The 17677-nt window shown below is 39.8% G+C and overlaps 1 protein-coding gene across 6 annotated transcripts in view; it reads right to left on the bottom strand.

Moving 5' to 3' along the window:
- Positions 1–17677, bottom strand: part of DROSHA (drosha ribonuclease III) — a 107315-nt gene that overhangs the window by 45350 nt on the left and 44288 nt on the right. For all 6 annotated transcript variants that reach the window (XM_015563104.1, XM_006762475.2, XM_015563107.1 and 3 more), the window contains 4 exons: positions 13707–13876; positions 9012–9136; positions 7300–7399; positions 5818–5925 (listed from right to left, as the gene is read on the bottom strand). In XM_015563104.1, the coding sequence (XP_015418590.1) occupies positions 5818–5925; positions 7300–7399; positions 9012–9136; positions 13707–13876 (503 nt within the window). The remainder of the gene's footprint in view (positions 1–5817; positions 5926–7299; positions 7400–9011; positions 9137–13706; positions 13877–17677) is intronic.

The raw sequence follows: 17677 nt of genomic DNA, 5'->3' as shown, positions 1-17677 counted from the left end.
TCCCTGATAAGAAAACTAAAGGAGTTCATCACCATCAAACCAGTATTATATGAAATGCTGAAAGGTAACAAAGTGACAACAAATACAGATCAACAAGTGAATCTAAAAATCAAGTGAATAAAAAGTATGAGCAGAATAATGTGGTGAATATAATAGAATCAGGGGCATAGAAAGGGAGTGAACTGAGAATTCTCAGACGGGAGAGGGTGTGGGGAGTGTGGGAAGAGACTGGACAAAAATCTTACACTTATTGACGAGGACAGTGGGGGAGAGGAAGGGCATGGGATGGGGTGGGAACTGGGTGGAGGGGAGCAATGGGGGGAAAAAGAGGAACATCTGTAATAATCTGAACAATAAAGATTTATTAATTAAAAACACGTAAGTGGAACAACAACAAAAAAAGCGGTTTACAACAAGTCCTATTAGCCCTCATTCAAGTAGGAATGGCCCTGGTTCAATCAGTACTCAGCAAGATAACCTTGGCAAGGTCACAAGAACGCCTGTGCCTCCTTGTCTATCTTTAATTACAAGGGAATGGATTAGGACTCACCAATCTGGAAACTTTGTCATGGTCAAGACACTTCTGAGAATCTAAGGAAAATAATTCTTTCCCCCCCAAAATGCCTCTGCACACAAGCATGCAAAATTGGATGCCATTTTAATGGGCTCAGAACCCCTGAAGCCCATCACTATCCTTTAGGTAAGACCTTCTCAACCAGGTGATCTTCAAAGGCCATTCCAGGTTTCACACTTAATGGCTTAACATTGTAAGGATAACTTTTATAAAGCCACCGATACAGTTAAGGCACCTGAGAACATGGAACTTTTGTTTTTTGTTTCGATCACTTTTCATTTGGCTATAGATACCTCGTTGGGAGATAATTTCATGAAAGGCATGTCTTTTTCTGTTCTTTAATAATGGTTCCCTAGAACTTAAGCGAATAAAGGAGTCATTCTTATTCATCAGAGCCTGGAGGATGGGCACAGCTCACAGAATGACTGACATATGCTTTCTACCATTTTAGTCTTTGAAGTATTTTAAGCTGGCAGTATTTAAAAATACATGAAAATGGATTTGCTTGAAACTATAGAAATCAGTTCCCTGTATTATTAACTTAAAAAGAATGATTAGTTCTCCCAAATAGACGCACTGATCAACAGAATGTCTTTCTTTCCAGTTCAATTCAATAAAGACGTACTGAGCACCTCCATGTGCAAGGCTTCCTAGGGTGTGGAAGAGAAAAAGATCAAGACACCCTTTTTGCCCTCAAGGGATTCCCAGAGATTTGAATTATTGGCATTTTGTCCACATAGTTTTAAAAAGTGCTGTATTTAAAAATATAGTAATATGGCAGTGTGTGGCCCAAGTATAATATGGTTTTACAGGCATCTAAATTGCAGGGAGCTCAAGGGAGTCAAAGCTAAACACTCAAGGTGGACAGGTCATGAAGACTATACAATGCAACTATCTTTCTAAAGTGTGAACTTAAATTGGTGAATTATTTATTTTTTAACACATCCCGTGAGAGATGAATAAAGCCCTCTCCAGAGTACTCTGATTGCCAGATAATTTTTAGAACATTAAGCCCAAATCTGTCTCCTTATCCCTTGGAACCTAGTTCTACCCCTAAAGACAAAATAAAAAGATACATTAAGTGGCCTGGTCCCTACATCGTCTCTTGGTTAACCTAAGTCTTAATTCCTTGAACCTTGACTCATATGAAACAGCTCTTAGTCCCTTCACCACTTCTTCTAAACTTGCTCCTAATAGAGCCAGTTTCTCTTTCCAAAAAAAGTCTGTTTCTTGTGAATACCATGGAAGGGAAGGCATGACCCACGTCCATCCCAGGCCACAAGTCTCAACATTATCTACGAGACTGCTGTATCTCTAGCTCAGTTTTTTAAAATGCCAACCTCTGCAATGTTGAAAAGCACATAATCACTGGGCATATTTTTGCTCTCCCTCTAATTCATGCCTGGCAACTGCTTTCATTTAAAAAAAAAAAAAAGTTCCCCTAAAAGAGTGTGAGGAAATGGCCATGTGTAACTTTAAGAATATTAAAATTCTCCCACAAATATAGAGCAACCAGAATAGCAAACTAGACCTACAAACAATATATACATAAAAACTAGAAGACAAAGTATCTAGTTTGTCTAAATAAGAGTGCGTGAGGACAAAGCCCTGTGCGGTCTCGTCACCTGTGAGAGCAAAGACAGGAAGTGCAGCAGGGCGTCGGAGGGCCCTGAGAATGAAAGAACCCAAAAATTAACATCATGCATTCACTGGAAATGTGACCAAAACCGGAGAGGGGTCTGCAGAATCCAAGCCACTGGGTGAGTACAAGAGGACAGTATAACAAAGCCAAGTGAGGACAAGTCTCAGAGATTCAAGTAACTGGCACGGACCAGAGGAATGGCTTTAATCATTTCCACCATGGAGCCTCTCACTTGCACAGGCAGGTTGCTTAACTACTCCTATATTTAAGAATTAACATTTTAAAACCATTCTGGAACAAGGAAGAGTATAAATAAACATAAAAATATTCATTGCAAAAATACTCATTTTGAGCCAAAAGTCAATTAAGTTAATTTACCTTGGTCATTTTCCCCTAAATCATTTTTACTTTACTTTAGAAGGTATTTGCATTTAAATTTGAACTGGGTTGCTCCTGTATAATGAGTTGATGAGTAACACCTCCAAATTCTTTTAAGGTGGCATTCCTATATGGTGATGTTTTAAGCTCAGTGCAGGTAACAGTTTACTTTCACAACTCCAAGAAAATTCATTGATGGTGGAGTAATATTTAATATGTCAAGGTAGATAAACAGATACTTCACCTCTCTACCTAAGGGTGACAGCTACAAAATGCCTCCAGGATGATTTGATTTTGGTACATAAGGAACTATTTCACCAAACTCCCCCATCATTGCTCTTGTACCCAGATTTCTTTCTCTTCTATTTCTATCAACTTCTCAGGTAGCTGGCTGGCTCACACTTTCATTCATTTATATGTAGACATTTTTTCCTTTTTACAAACCATACAGCAATTCCTGTATTCAGTATATGAACTCAAAGTCAGCAATTTACAGTCTTTATCAAGTCATTTAAATGCGAGCATAATTTTACTAAGATTAAATAAGACTTCATTAGGAGGACAGGAGAATGTAATGTGAACCCTGAGGGGGAAAAAACCTACTAAGAAGGCTTCCTGATGGCTAACTAGGCTCAAATTTCTGAAAAATAGAGCCTAGCAGTCATTTCTACACAGGGGCCTCTCACACACACTGCTCTTCCGGGAGAAGCCTGCACTGAACTACCTGCCTCTGCAATGAACTGCCTGCCTGCACTGTGTTCCTGCCATCTGAGCCAGTCCTTACAAAGGAGTTCCTAGAATCCTATTTCAACCAATAGGACTGAGGCTTTTCCCACATCCAATCAGAGTGGCTCTATTCTGACCAATCAGGACAGTGCCTTTTGGACCAATCAAACTGCAAAGATTTGAAGTCCTCATTTGCATGAGAACAGACCAATCAGGGACCATTGGCAGGAACTTCTGTCCATACAAGCCAGCTCTCCTCTGGCTCTGGAGTGCACTTTCCATCAAAGACTGTTTCAACTGACTGAGCTGAAATGCCAAAGCTGTCTTGTGGAAGCAAAGGGGAGCAGACCAGGGCAGGCCAGAGCAGACTGTGGAGGAGTAGAGCAGAACAGAAGAGGGGCCTGGTCCCAGGGCTGCCTCAGCCCTGTGGTAACACAATTGAGCCGCTATTACACATCCGTGCTGTTTTCACAGCCTAGCTGTTTCACAATTGAGCTGTAAAGTTTCCTTCTTCTCCACACCCCAAAATGGGGACTCCAGTTGTCATTGAATTGGTGCGAATGCCATCAATTGACAGTAAGCATAGCTTCTAAACAGTTACCAGTTGTCTTGGAAGAATGGGAATCCTACAGACGGAGGAACTATGACCAGATCAAAAAATATTCATCTTTGTATACAGTTTAATCAGGATCCATTTTCTCTGACCAGTCAAAGAAAGTCACTGAGTGCTCCTACCAACCTCAAAGCAGAATGAAAAATATAATATGTATAGAGAAAATAACCTAGTCCTCAAGCTATGTCTAATCTAGCTGATGAGCCAGAGTAAGGCATCTTGATACACAAAGAACGCAAAACTGCAGTGGAGCAGTTTATTGAGCGCCCCTATTTGTTTCACCAAGAGAAAGGGGGAAAAGGACGGACTCCATACTTTTTAAAAAACTGCATTCAGTGGAACAAAACTGCCTTAGGGACTACAACGTGGGGTGGAAAGAAAAGCAAGTAAAATAGGATAATCCCTCCACACTCACCTATCAGACAGTTATTGCTTTATCTTTTTATAAATTAGGGCCTCACAGGGTTTTGTTAAAAAACAAAACAACTTCAGAGTTAACCAAAAACTCAAGTTTAAAAGTCACTAAACTAGAAGATCTCTAAGGTCCTTTCCAGTTCTCAATGCTCCACAATTTTAGGATCTCTCAAACAATCAACTCCGACTTGTCACTGAGATCACCAGGTTTGAGGCAGACTCCACTCATTGTTCAACATTCCACTCATTGTTCTTATGGTGTCTACCTTTGGACGATGTTATGGATTCGGAGAAACACTAGCAAGCAGGCAATTAGGTGATATGACTTCAAGTGGCTCTCAGAGAGAATCAAGAGTAAGATATTCACTTTTGAAAGTACTTAGAGAAAAAAAAATGTGGTCAATTGGCAAAATAATTGAGGACCTGGAGGATGCTGGCTACCACTGTAGATGATTATTCTCAAACTATTTAGCGGTACTGCATCAATAGCAGTTCATCTTAAAACAAAACTATTTAGCTTTGGACATCACATGGGAAATGAATTGCACAGTAATACCTTTAATTATTGGATTAAATCCCACTGTTCAATATAATAATTAAATGCCAACATTGATTTTTAAAAAAACACACTGATTATGATGAAATGAATACCTGAGAGTATCGGAACTTATTACAATATATGCTACCATCAAAACAGATAAGTGAAAGCCTGGAAAGAATTCTTCCAAAAGGGTGAACACAGCTAATTACATTACCTGACCCCAGCCTGGGTAGTCATTTTCCTTTACTGTAATTTCCCTGCAGCGCAACCATTATCAATCATAACAAAAAAAATCAAGTGAGTTTTGGGGCTCTCTGATCTGGTATAAATTCCTCCCACAGGGAAAACAAAACTACTTATTAGTGAGTCAGCATACATATCTGACATATTCCTCTATTGAGTTCATCAAATGAAAAAATACTATCATTTGGGTCAAATATGAAATTTATACTGATTCCGTTCATCAATGCCTTCAGTTCTCTGCAGCATAAGCTTGAGTCACGGTCACAGTGTGTACACATGGCCTCCGGGAGTCTGCCTGCAGAGCTGCTGCTGTGTATCTTTTTGGACAAGCGCCTGCACATGGCTGCAGACAGACAGGTGCATTTGAAGAATGGACTTGCCTTCACTCAATATGCAGAGACAGAGTCTAGCGTTACTAAGTGCCCCGCACCCTACCACTGTGCCTGTGCACGCGTGCGCGCACACACACGCACACACACACACACACACACAGTTAATCAAGATAATAGCAAAACTGACAACAAAAACAAAACCCAAAAAACACAAAACCATTTATAGTCGGTATCCCATTTAGCTACAAGGTAAAATGTTTCGCAGAAACTTCTCAGAATTAGGAAAACTTCAGCACCAATGACTTTTAAAGGAAGAGGTATACAGGATGACTGTATTCCCAGAAGCATCGTTACCTGACAGACATCAGAACGGATGCCAGTTTTCCAGAATCCTTGGCTACTGAGCTCCACTGTTACTTCTCGCCTCATTGTATTCTTCTGTCGTATTTTTTGGAGAGCTTCCTAGAAGAGAACTCATTATGATGAGTCACCTGATGGCTGTAGAGCAATGTTAAGCCAAACATCAAGCATTAGAAAATAAGCTAGATTCATTCAATATCACCCTTACATTCAGGCAGTCAAACCTCTTCATGCCAAATTACAGTAATTTACTTGAAATGATGGCCAGAATGCTCGAAGCCTTGGGTAACTAGATAAAAAAAAGATCTAAGCCAAATCTACCATTCTGGCAAGTTCAAATTAAAAATGACCTTTACTGATTTTTTAAAAAGTAGTGTTTGGGTTTTGAAATCAGCATGTAAAAATTATAATTATAGCAAGCCTATGTCAAGCCTTAACATCTAAGAAATACAATAAATAAATTAACCTGCAACCCACGTAATTCTAAAAGTCGCTTTCAAATTTGCCAACCCATTATAACAACTCTTATTGGGAGGATACATTTTATTTTAAAAAATACAATAACCTAAAACATAGTCAGGAACTCTTTCCTTTAACTGCACTTCAAATAATTAATCATAAAAAATAATTTTATATTTGTATACTTACTCAGTAACAATCTCATAGGAATTCATAATACAAAGGCACCACCACCACCACTACCACCTCCACCCCTGATGAGAGGAAAGCTCAATGGACTATTTCAGAAGTCCGCACAACCACCTTCTTCCCTGGTGCACCAACAGCGGGACCGCTCAGTCAGCCTCTCTCAGTCCTGCTTTCCTCTTTACCGAAGCTGACTGGCTCAAGTCACAGTAAGTGACAAAGCCAGAATTCAAACACCTTTCCCACCAAGCAGAATAAACATCACTGAGGCAAAATCTATTTTGATACCAAATTCATTTACTCTTAAAATTATTAACTAAAACATAAGTGTTCCTGGAATATAAAGATAGTATGACCCATTAGTAAAGACATGTGGAATGTAGAGCATAAAACCTTACAAAATAAGTTCACCCACTAAACTGACAGGCATATGGAAGACAAACTTTTATAACCTTAACACCAAGAAATTTGCATAAGATCCAAAGTTATATGATGTGCAGTCTAATTATGATAAAAAGCTGATCCAGCCAGTTTTATATTTTAGTTTCTATAAAAGATACATTTATTCCCAATGGTAGCAATCCTTTAGTTAAGAAACTATCCTCCTTTATAAAAAAGGAAAAAAGTATCCTTTTTAGGAGGAAAAATGGTTCCTTAGATACTAATGAGATGAAAAAAAAATCAATCAGCCTACTAATGTGAGGAAGGGAGTAAACTATGACTTTTTTAAAGTCTTTTCCCATCTTATTCAAAAGTGTAGTGCCATGTGACAACCTTGAAATCAACCTGAAGCGCATCATCAATCACAGAAGAACAGAGCTCAATACCCACCTCCCTCTGGGCTAGCTTCTGTTTGTCCGTTTGTTTGACTTTGGGACTATTTGCTAGGAGGTGGCGAAGTTTCACATAACTCTTCCACAGTTTCTGGTACCTAAGGAAAAGGACAGACAGACATCTTAAACAAAGAGCAGGCCAATCTGAAGCACAATAAAGCCAATTGTCTGAATAGCCCTGTTCAATTATAAACAGCATTCTTTTTTTATACCATAATGGCAGCAAACCTTCATTCTAAGAAAGGATATGGTTTGGGGGGTTGAAGGTCAGGATGACCAAGAGCTATCTGGAACCTAGTTATTAAGCTGATTATTGCTTATTTTGGTTGAAAAATGAGGTGTCACTACATGGGTGAATCTATCTGGAAAGAATTCCAAAGGAGATATACAAAACCAATAGAAACATATGCTGTTTCTCATTGTTACCTCTTTGAAAGTGACAAATTTTATTTAAACATGTACTTTTTGATGTTTGGTGAGAGAAAGACCCCTCAATAGGGATACTGTCAGTCTCTGAACGGCCTAGACTGAAAGTAAAATTTGGAGAGTATTAGAAAGAAAGCCACATCCGTGCCAATACCCTCGCTACATAGCTGTATCCATTTCTCCAGTGGGGAGGGGGAAAGATGAATGGCGTACACTCATCTGTATATACCAGGACAAGAATAAGCACGTTTATAGACAAATATGTGGTAACCTAGATGGGCCCGAAGGATGCTGTTAAAGTCCCTGGGAATGAAGGGGAGTTTTTTTTATCAATTCACACTCCTGCCACCTGAGTCCATGAGAGCCTAATCACATTCTACTAACATTTTTCTGACAAGAAGGGACTTTCAAAGGGTTTTCTGTCATCTTGAAGCTGGATCTGTCATTGAAACTGCTCCTTTCTCGGCCTCAGCTGGGTCTCTTTTTGATAACAGTTTCTTAGAGAATGGAGGAAAGAAAGAAGTACTTACACAGTGCCTGGTTCACTGCTTCATACTTTTATCCAAAGGGGAGGGGGGGGGAACAAAACCCTTTAGCCTCTTCTAAGATATTAGCCGGAATTGTATTTATGAATTGAAAAGCCCAAATGCCCTTTTCTCTCATTATGAATCCTTTAAAAAAACTTTTAACTCAGGAAACTATTTGTTTGTTTAACAAGGTAGGAAATTCAAACATTCCTGAATAATGGTAATATTTCCAATCCCACACATGTTCATCTTCTCCCAGAAAAACACTAACATGCTAGTTAGAAAAACCCAAATGTGGAAAATAACATCAATTCTCAAAGTCAGAAGCCACAGCTTCTCCTTCTAACACAACCCTTAGCTTTGCATGGGGTCTTGAGCTCTTATTAAGAAGCTCCAAAAAAATAGAATCTGTATGAATTCAGCAGTGCTAGGAACCAATATGATGCTATTTTTCTCTAGAGGGCACTGAAAAAATAGTAACAATAAGTATTATAAGGATGAATAAATGAAAAGTTCCTTAAAGGTTAAATACATACAGGACTCTTGTTGACCAAGATTGCCAAGGATAATCAATTGAGTAATAATTTCCTGTAAGCTACTAAAATTTGTTTCATTTGGTGAGCTAAATTTGGAAACATGGCTCATTTTAGTTCTTAATTTTCAAAAAGGAAAACATCCGCTAAAAGGCATTCCTCTGCTAATGAAGCTGTGAGTAGAAGGTGAAATTGGCTAAGACAAACACCGAGAAATATCTTACTGTGGGTCTCCTGCATAACTCAACTGTGCAGGGCGTATCCCAAAGTGAACGATTATTGGAAAAGTAATCACATCGGGGTTGAACTGTTCACGATCCAGTTGATCGATGCGGACAGAGCTTGGTTTCTACAGAGAAAAATCAAAGCCATTTATTCCCATAAGAAGTCTGTAAGTATTGACTTTAACCTAAGTAGGAAAGAAATTAATCGAATTTTTTTCTAGGAAAGCCTCATCCCCAAAGGGAAAATGTCACTTGAACCCTTTAGTCATAGCAGCTATACTATATAAAAACTATAATGTCATCCCTGTAAATGAGTCCGTGCCATTTGGCATAATGAACAATGATCTTGTCCTTTTTTGCAGTCCACATGGAAACCTTTAAAAATTAAACTTTTAAAAGGACACCTAGTCAGATAGAACTTTTCCTTAACCTCTCCGAAGGCACCGGGGAAGTATTCCACATCACGGGGAAGAAATGTGCTGGCTTATTCTGTTTTAAGTTCACATTTCAAATGAATAGCTTACTTCTACTCAGAACGCACAGACAGATGCCTCTATATACATTTTCCCCATTAGTTCTCTCTGTACCTTATAGTATTCCTTTAATTCCACATCTTTAAATTAGAAGGTATGGTAGTACAAAAGCCAAATGGTTAAGTTCCTCTTATTATGTCCATGTAGGCCATTTTTAATTTTAATAGAGAGCTTCATATTTTTATGCAAATCTAATAAAAAATAAAGTGAACAGCTAATTTCTTCTTGAGTTACTAAAATATGAGGAACCATTTATAAAATACCTTTCATCCTGAAAGCTTAAGTTTGTGAAAAGAAGGTAAAATCATGGAGAGAATGTTTTAGCAACCTTCTTGCTTATGCCCAATTCTCTGGCAGGCCTCTATCATTACAAACTAAACGCTTACTAGGAGATTGTGGAGTCTTTGGCTCAGCTGCTTTAATCCAAAGGCTACAGAACTGACCCACATGGAGGCCAATGAGCTTCATCCTGTTGCCCAGCAATGACCACCAACTAGAGTCTGGTTGGTGGTCTGAACTGTCCAGGGCTGAGGGGTTTCAATCCTAAAAGCGGGACAGCCCCCAACAACTGGGACAAGCCAGTTATCCTGCCCACAGCTGTAGCCCCAGGCAGCCATCTGACAAATCCAAGTAGGGGACAATGGGAATAGGTTTGTGTAAATCCATCCACATTAGTTTAAAAACAACTTACACTTAGGTTTTTAAGGAATATTTAAATGTGACTTAATAATCAAAATTTCACTAGTATCTTAAAAAGTTAGCCTCTGCTCTCAAAATTAATAACTAGAGAAGATGTTGGTCACAGGTAACCTAGTATAAAATTATGTAAGTGCTTATCAACAGTAGCAACATTTTTTTTTAATTTATCTTTATTGTTGAAAGTATTACAGATGTTGCAACATATTATTTAGGCCTAAGAATTGGTTCCAACCGAAACCGGTTTGGCTCAGTGGATAGAGCATCAGCCTGCGGACTGAAGGGTCCCAGGTTCGATTCCGGTCAAGGGCATGTACCTGGGTTGCGGGCACATCCCCAGTAGGAGATGTGCTGGAAGCAGCTGATAGATGTTTCTCTCTCATCGATGTTTCTGACTCTCTATCTCTCTCCCTTCCTCTGTAAAAAATCAATAAAATATTTAAAAAAAAAAAAAGAATTGTTTCCAGTATTTTGTGCATCAAAGCACCAGGAAAACTGCACAACTGAAAGGTGCTAGTGATTTATTCGTGTTCCCAGGATTTTAAACACCATGCTATGGAATCCACAAGGAGACACTGACTTAAAATATCTATAGTATCTCTAAATTTATACGTGTGGGGAGGTGAAGGAAATCAGTCTTAGAATTTGGTCACACTCCACAACAGCTATCCTACCATCTTTATAGAAACAGAAGGAAAAAACATTCTCACTAATGACCAAAGTATTCTCTGGCAGAAGCAAAGTGCCCAAAGAGGGAGTTTAATTCTTTTAAATTCTGCAACAATAAAGTACTTAATGTGACCATAATGTCTTGAAAATTAAGTAAATTCCCGAATATTCTTACCATTGGGCGATCTTTCAAAGCAAGTATGAAATGTACACACGACCCTATTCTCAATACAATATAATGGAAGATGTTTGAATCATACTGAGTTTCCAGAATGTGTTCCTCCTTTAAACATATTTTTAGGTAAATACTAAAAAAGAATTAACTTCAACATGTCCCAAAGCCTGGCATCCAAATTTAGCTTTTCTTATTTCCACCTACTTTCCAACATAAACCTTTCATCCTGGTTTCTTCATTATCTTCAAACTGGCCAAACACCATGCCAAGTATGTGCATTTAAACATGCCAATAATTTATACAATTTCTCAATTCCTTAAAGACCTTCCTGTGGTGTTTATCAAGTATCCCGGCAGCCCAGCTGAGTGATCTCACCTAAAACAATGGGCTTTACTGGCTGGCTTTTCTACTGACTGGCCCATTGATTCAAGGGTTCATCAGACTCCTTTTACGTGGACATGCTGTGAGACTGCACCTGGACAAGCGTCATACACATCTATATACTTCACTAGCATCTGGCTCACATGGTTGTCCCTCAACAGTAAGCTGAATGACGACCCTGGTCATGAAGTAAATGTCCTCTATGCGATCAGCTAAGTAACAATCTGAAGTCCCTGGGATTTTTTTTTTAAACAACAGATCCTGGAGTGCCTGGAGTATATAGGGTCAATGATGGCATTCTTACATTTTCAAAAGTTCTCCAAACTGATTCTAGGACATCAGGAAATGTTAGCCAGGACATGGAAGGAAGCTCCAGGGAGAAAGTGTTCCCAAAGTGTCCACTGTAAATCATGGGAAGCTTGGAGTGGACCCACCAAGACGAAAAGATCATGTCTGCCACCACCATCACCTGAACCCAGCTTCTGACCCAGCTATAAACCTGACAGAAGAAATGTAAATTTCTGCAGCTGTTTAAAGGAGAAAAACCAAATTCACAATCACACTCTCATAGTGCTCTGACTTGTATATTTCTTTTCAAGTTACTTTAACAATGATTTATGTGGCTTAACAAAATAACAGTAAAGACTGTATGACTTTTTAATTTTAAATAAATTTTATGTTGAAAAACATTTTTATTAAACACTTTCATTTTCGAGATCTGTCTAAAATAACTGGCATTAGCTGGAGTGTTTGTTTTGCAAATAACCACATTTTGTTTGTGCAGATGTTGCTGTCATGCTACAGAAAGTTGATCCAGAGTTTTTATTTTTATGAATCATGACTATTGAACAAATTTGGCAGCCTTTTTAAAACAACAGCTTTGTTTAAATAGATTACTTTGTTTCTTTACAAGGAAATATTGTAATTCTCCCTTTCGGAAAAACTTATTCTGATAAGATGCCAATATATAACTATTTTATGAAATAACATATTTTTGAAGAAAACATAATTTTAATTGATGTAATATATAAAACAGCATTTTCTTTATAAGATAAATCTAGTTATCTTTTAATTCTCCCCTTTAAATTTCACATGTTTATTTCAACAACTAACATTAGAAGCTAATTTTAAAACAAAATAATAAGAAACAAAAGAAGTGGGAAATATTTGTAATAATTATGGCAAAAGAGCAATAAAAGGATCAATAAAAAAGGACAAATACCACAACAGAAAATTTGACAAAGGATATTGATAGGCCATTATCAAAAGGCCAATAAACATTTAAAATATCGATTTTTGTTAGAAACTAAAATAAACACAAAACTGAACTAAATAATATTTTTCCCTATCAACTGACAAAGTTAGCTTGTTAACATAGTATATTACTTTCAACAATAAAGTTTTTTTTTTTAATTTTTAAACAGTATAACCAATATGAAGAAATGGGTACCCTCATATCTTCCTAGTCAGAGCACACATTTTACAGCCCTTCTGGAAGGTATTTGCCCTATGTATCAAAGGACTTAAAATGTGTATACAGCCAGACTACTTCTTCCTAAGGAGTTAAATGGATAAATATTCAAAGACACATATATACATATATATGTGTACACACATATACAAATTCAATATAGCATTATTTGTTTTAGCAAAAGTCTGGAAGCAACCTGGGTACCCAACAATAAGGAGTTAATTTTATAACTTAGGGGTCATTCTTTTTTTAACACTCCTAAAAAAATTTATGACTGAAAAAATGATATTTTGTGGTTATTTCTGGAGGATAAGGAGGTCTAAATATTTAATAATACTATTTAATAGAACGATGCCAATTTTGTTTCAAAACAATATGAAATATATCCTAGAGACAAGAAAACTGAATACTATCATCTCTGTAGAATGGAATCATGGGTAATTTTTATTGCCTTCTTTGGGCTGCTTTTTGATTTTCCTAATTTTCTATAGTGAAGATATATTACTTTTATGCCTAAAAAAAAAAAATCAGAACTGAACATACCTAAGAACTTTAAAAGTCTCCATAAGGAGAATAAATTTACCAAGATGAACTTACTACCAAACGCACCTATATTATAATATTTTTCATATCTACTCAATAGTTAAAAATTACTCAAGGATGAGAGGGAATGAGTACAGAAAGCTTTGAAAATGTTGTCATGTTTTTCTGAAACATTCCCACCCGGAAGGAAGGTGGCTGGGTCTGAGTGTGTGAGCACCAGAGCCTACCGTGCCGGGGTTGGTGACAATCATGCCCTTGCACTCTTCCGCGTATTTCTGCCACTCGAGCTCTTCCCACTGCAGCATGTTGGCGATCTCCTCCTCCGGGACCAGCGCTTTGCTGCACCGTAACAAGTAAAGGAGAATCTGGTGCATGGACAGCACTTCCTTCCCTCCATCTGGGGTGGGAGCAGAGAGAAAGGGGAGAATGAGGCTACTCAATGCACAGCCAGTCATCAGCCAAGTAAGGAAAAACAAGACAACAGAGACAAAAGAGCGTTCATAAAAAGGTAATTTAGAATTTACATTGTTTAACCAGGTGCCAAATAATCCGAAAGCCATTTGTTTCCTTGATAAACAGTGCTCATAAACCATCTCATTTACTAAAATGGTAAGAGCAACATTCTAAATGATAAAAGGCTCCATTTGTACGGTGTGAATACAGAAGAAGGTGTCTATCTAAATAAATTTAAAACCATCGAGCATGAAGAACCACAGCTTACAATATACAGAACTTAAATATTTTATCATTCTTTCTAGGTAACGGATGAAAGCTCTTTAGCAGGGATGTTATTATCTTAAGGAAATTCTAAGCTTTTGAGATATTTATGGATGTTTTCAGCTTATTGTGTGATGGTCTAATTTTCTGGTGTTAATGTGCTACACCTGCCGTGATGAATAGTCCTAAAGAGCCTGTACTAATATCATGGAGATCATTATGGAGTTAGTACGTGGAAAAACAGCAAGTATTCTGAGGCTTATGGAGCACATATTACTAAGTACAGAAGGTAAAAACAACAAAGGACATAATTAAAGTACTCTGGAAAAAGCCAATTAATCTGGTACTTGATGAACCAAAGATTCATTTAATGTGAGCATTAATTTCCAGTGCTTAGATTTCTGGCTTCTCTTTGGACTTAGCTTCTTGACCAGTATGTGTAACTACCTTATACCCCTTTTCTTGACTTAGGCCTACCCAAAGAAAGGACAAGAGCCCTGAGGATTTAGAGGATAATGAGTACCCTCCCCAGGTCAAAAAATACTCTAGGAGCCGCATTATGAGGCCAACACTTCATAGAGAATGAGGAAACCAAAATGGTGGGGATAGGTGGGCACAAATGAGAGTGTCCTATTTGTGCTAGAGGAGTTAGATACCCAAAACAGGGGCTACCAGAAAATGCAAAAGGATAAAAGATTTTCATACACATTGCTATGGACTAAAGCTTGGACAGGCCTACACATCTGAGAAAGAAAAAAATAAGTATCAAGATTTCTCTCTGGTGTGTATGAGGTTTTTTAACCCCAGAGGCTACTCTGAAACTAGATGACGTTGCTGCTACAGAGCTACTATATATAGGCATCCTGCATTCATTCATTAACCTAAATATTTGTCCATTCATCCAACCAATCGTTACTGAGCACCTACTATGAAACAGGCACTCTTCTAGACACTGGAAACAGAGTCTCTATGTCACTTTGATTTGACACACCAAGGTTATTTCCCAATTTAGGAGAATATTCACAAGATAAAGAAAGAAGGTCACCACGTGCTCACCAGAATGCTTCTACCTAGCCTGGACACAAAGCTGCCAACAAGCCCTAGCCGGTTTGGATCAGTGGATAGTGTCGGCCCACAGACTGAAGGGTCCTGAGTTCCATTTTGATCAAGGGCATGTACTTCAATTGCAAGCTGGATCCCCGGCCCTGGTCGGGGTACGTGTGGGAGGCAACCAATTGATGTATCTCATCCATGTTTCTCTCTCTGTGTCTCTTCCCATCCCTTCCACTGTCTCTAAAAGTCAGTGGAAAAATATTCTTGGGTGAGGATTAACACACACACACACACACACACACACACACACACACAGAGCTGCCAACGAGGCAGGAGAGTTTTACAGCAGCATAGAAACTAGAAATACTTTTCTTAAAAAAAAATACACACATCAGGTGCAAAGTCGGTCATGCTGAAGGTGAAAGTGTAAATCCATGTTGAAATCTGCTAAATATTTAAAACAGCACCTAAAACCTAAAAAGACAGAGATTTACCACTGTGAAAAAATGTAGAAGCCGGAGCAGATAACCTAAGGAGGGGGACTGAGGCACTGCTCCAGGGGCAATGAGGTGCAGTCCTTATGGAAATACAAGAGAAGGTAGACAAGAGAATCCTGCCAGAGCCCGTGCAAGGGCTGTATTCTCATACCCAGCCCAGCAAAAAAGACCCTCATAAATATTTGAAGTGACTTTCTGAAGCAGATAAATAACATGGCCACTTGCTCACAGACTGCCATGAATTTACTAATGTTAATGAATTGGCTCTTTTGGTTTGTCTGCTTTGCTACATGTTTATGTTGGGGATTTATAGCACGGTGTCACTGAGGGCTAAGAAGCCATTTTTATCTCCCTAGCTGAGATAAATAGGACACGATACAAATGAGAAGTGAGAGTGGGTACGCTAAGGTTAGCAGGCACTGTGCCAGCACTGGGCCTGGAGCCGTGGCAACGGGTCATTATTCGAAAAGAACTGGAGTTTGTGTTTCAGGGAATGAATCTGAACAGTCATTAATGAACTGACAGACTTTATAACTGTTTCTTAGAGACCCAATACTCTCCATTTATGTTGTCTGATTATTTATAACGTTATTTGCGGGGGAGGGCAATTTGTTAGGGAATTTGTGTTAAGAATATGGCTGGTTACACAAGTGCTTCTCAACAGTCTAACACTCAATTTTAACACACACAAACACGCCTTCCTCCTTCCCTGCACTAGGAGTAACTATACAGCTGCATTACTATGTCCCCTGTGTATTCCTGCTAAGATGCCTTTAAATAATCTTGTCTGAAAATCTGTATTAACAGGTATTTTCTAAGCTTTCCAAATACAAAGTTATCCTACCTAATAAAAGATAAACATGGGAATTGGCGTACGACCGCTACCCTTCCCACTGGCTAATCAGCGAGATGCAAATTAACTGCCAGCCAAGATGGCAGCCGGCAGCCAGGCAGCTTGAAACTAACATGAGGCTTGCTTGCTTCAGTGATGGAGGGCTCCAACCCCACCCTGAAGGGTGTGTGACCAGCTGCAAACAGCCCTCAGCCCCTCACCCAGGCCTGCCAGGCACCCCAGTGGGGACCCCCACCCTGATCTAGGACACCCTTCAGGGCAAACCAGCCGGCACCCACCTGTGCACCAGGCCTCTATCCTATATAGTAAAAGGGTAATATGCCTCCCAGCGCCAGGATCAGTGGAGCTGTGAGGCCGCCCGGCACCGGGATCAGTGTGACAGGGGGCAGCGCCCAAACCGCCTGATCGCCCTGAAGCTCTGTGTGTGACAGGGGGCAGGGCTACAACCTCCCTATCCACCTTGCTCTGTTTGTGACAGGGGAAGGGGCTCCACCCCATGATCGGCCCTGCTCTGTGCCTGATAGGGGGGAGCTTCCCAACCCCCTGATCACCCTGCGGCTCTGTGTGTGCCAGGGTGCGGCGCCCCAAGCCCCTGATTGTCCCTGCTCTGAGACAGGGTGCAGCACCCCAACCCCCTCCCCCCACGGGCCCTGCTGTGTGTGTGACGGGGTAGAGCCATAACCTCCCCATTGGCCCTGCCCTGAGTGTGACAGTGGCGGCGCCCCAACCCCCTGATCTGCCCTGCTCTGTGGGTGATAGAGGGCGGCGCCCCAACCCCCTGATCCTACCTGCTCTGTGAGTGACAGGGGCGAGCTTTCCAACCCCCTGGTTGACCCTGCTCTGTGCGTGGCAGGTTACAGAGCCCCAGCCCCCCTGATGGGCCCTGCTTTGTGCGTGACAGGGGGTGGCACTGAAACCTCCCCATCGACCCTGCCCTGAGTGTGACAGGGGCCGTGCCCCAAACCCCAATCAGCCCTACCCTGAGCATGACTGGGGGTGGCATCGCAACTTCCCAATCTGCCCTGCTCTGTGCATGACAGGGGGCGGCGCCCCAACTCCCCAATCGGCCCTGCTCTGA

Source organism: Myotis davidii, unplaced genomic scaffold (genome assembly GCF_000327345.1).
Source record: "Myotis davidii unplaced genomic scaffold, ASM32734v1 scaffold135, whole genome shotgun sequence".
NCBI classification, from domain to species: domain Eukaryota; kingdom Metazoa; phylum Chordata; class Mammalia; order Chiroptera; family Vespertilionidae; genus Myotis; species Myotis davidii.
The sequence above is the reverse complement of the archived record's forward strand: the minus strand, read 5'-3'. Positions and strand labels throughout refer to the sequence as shown.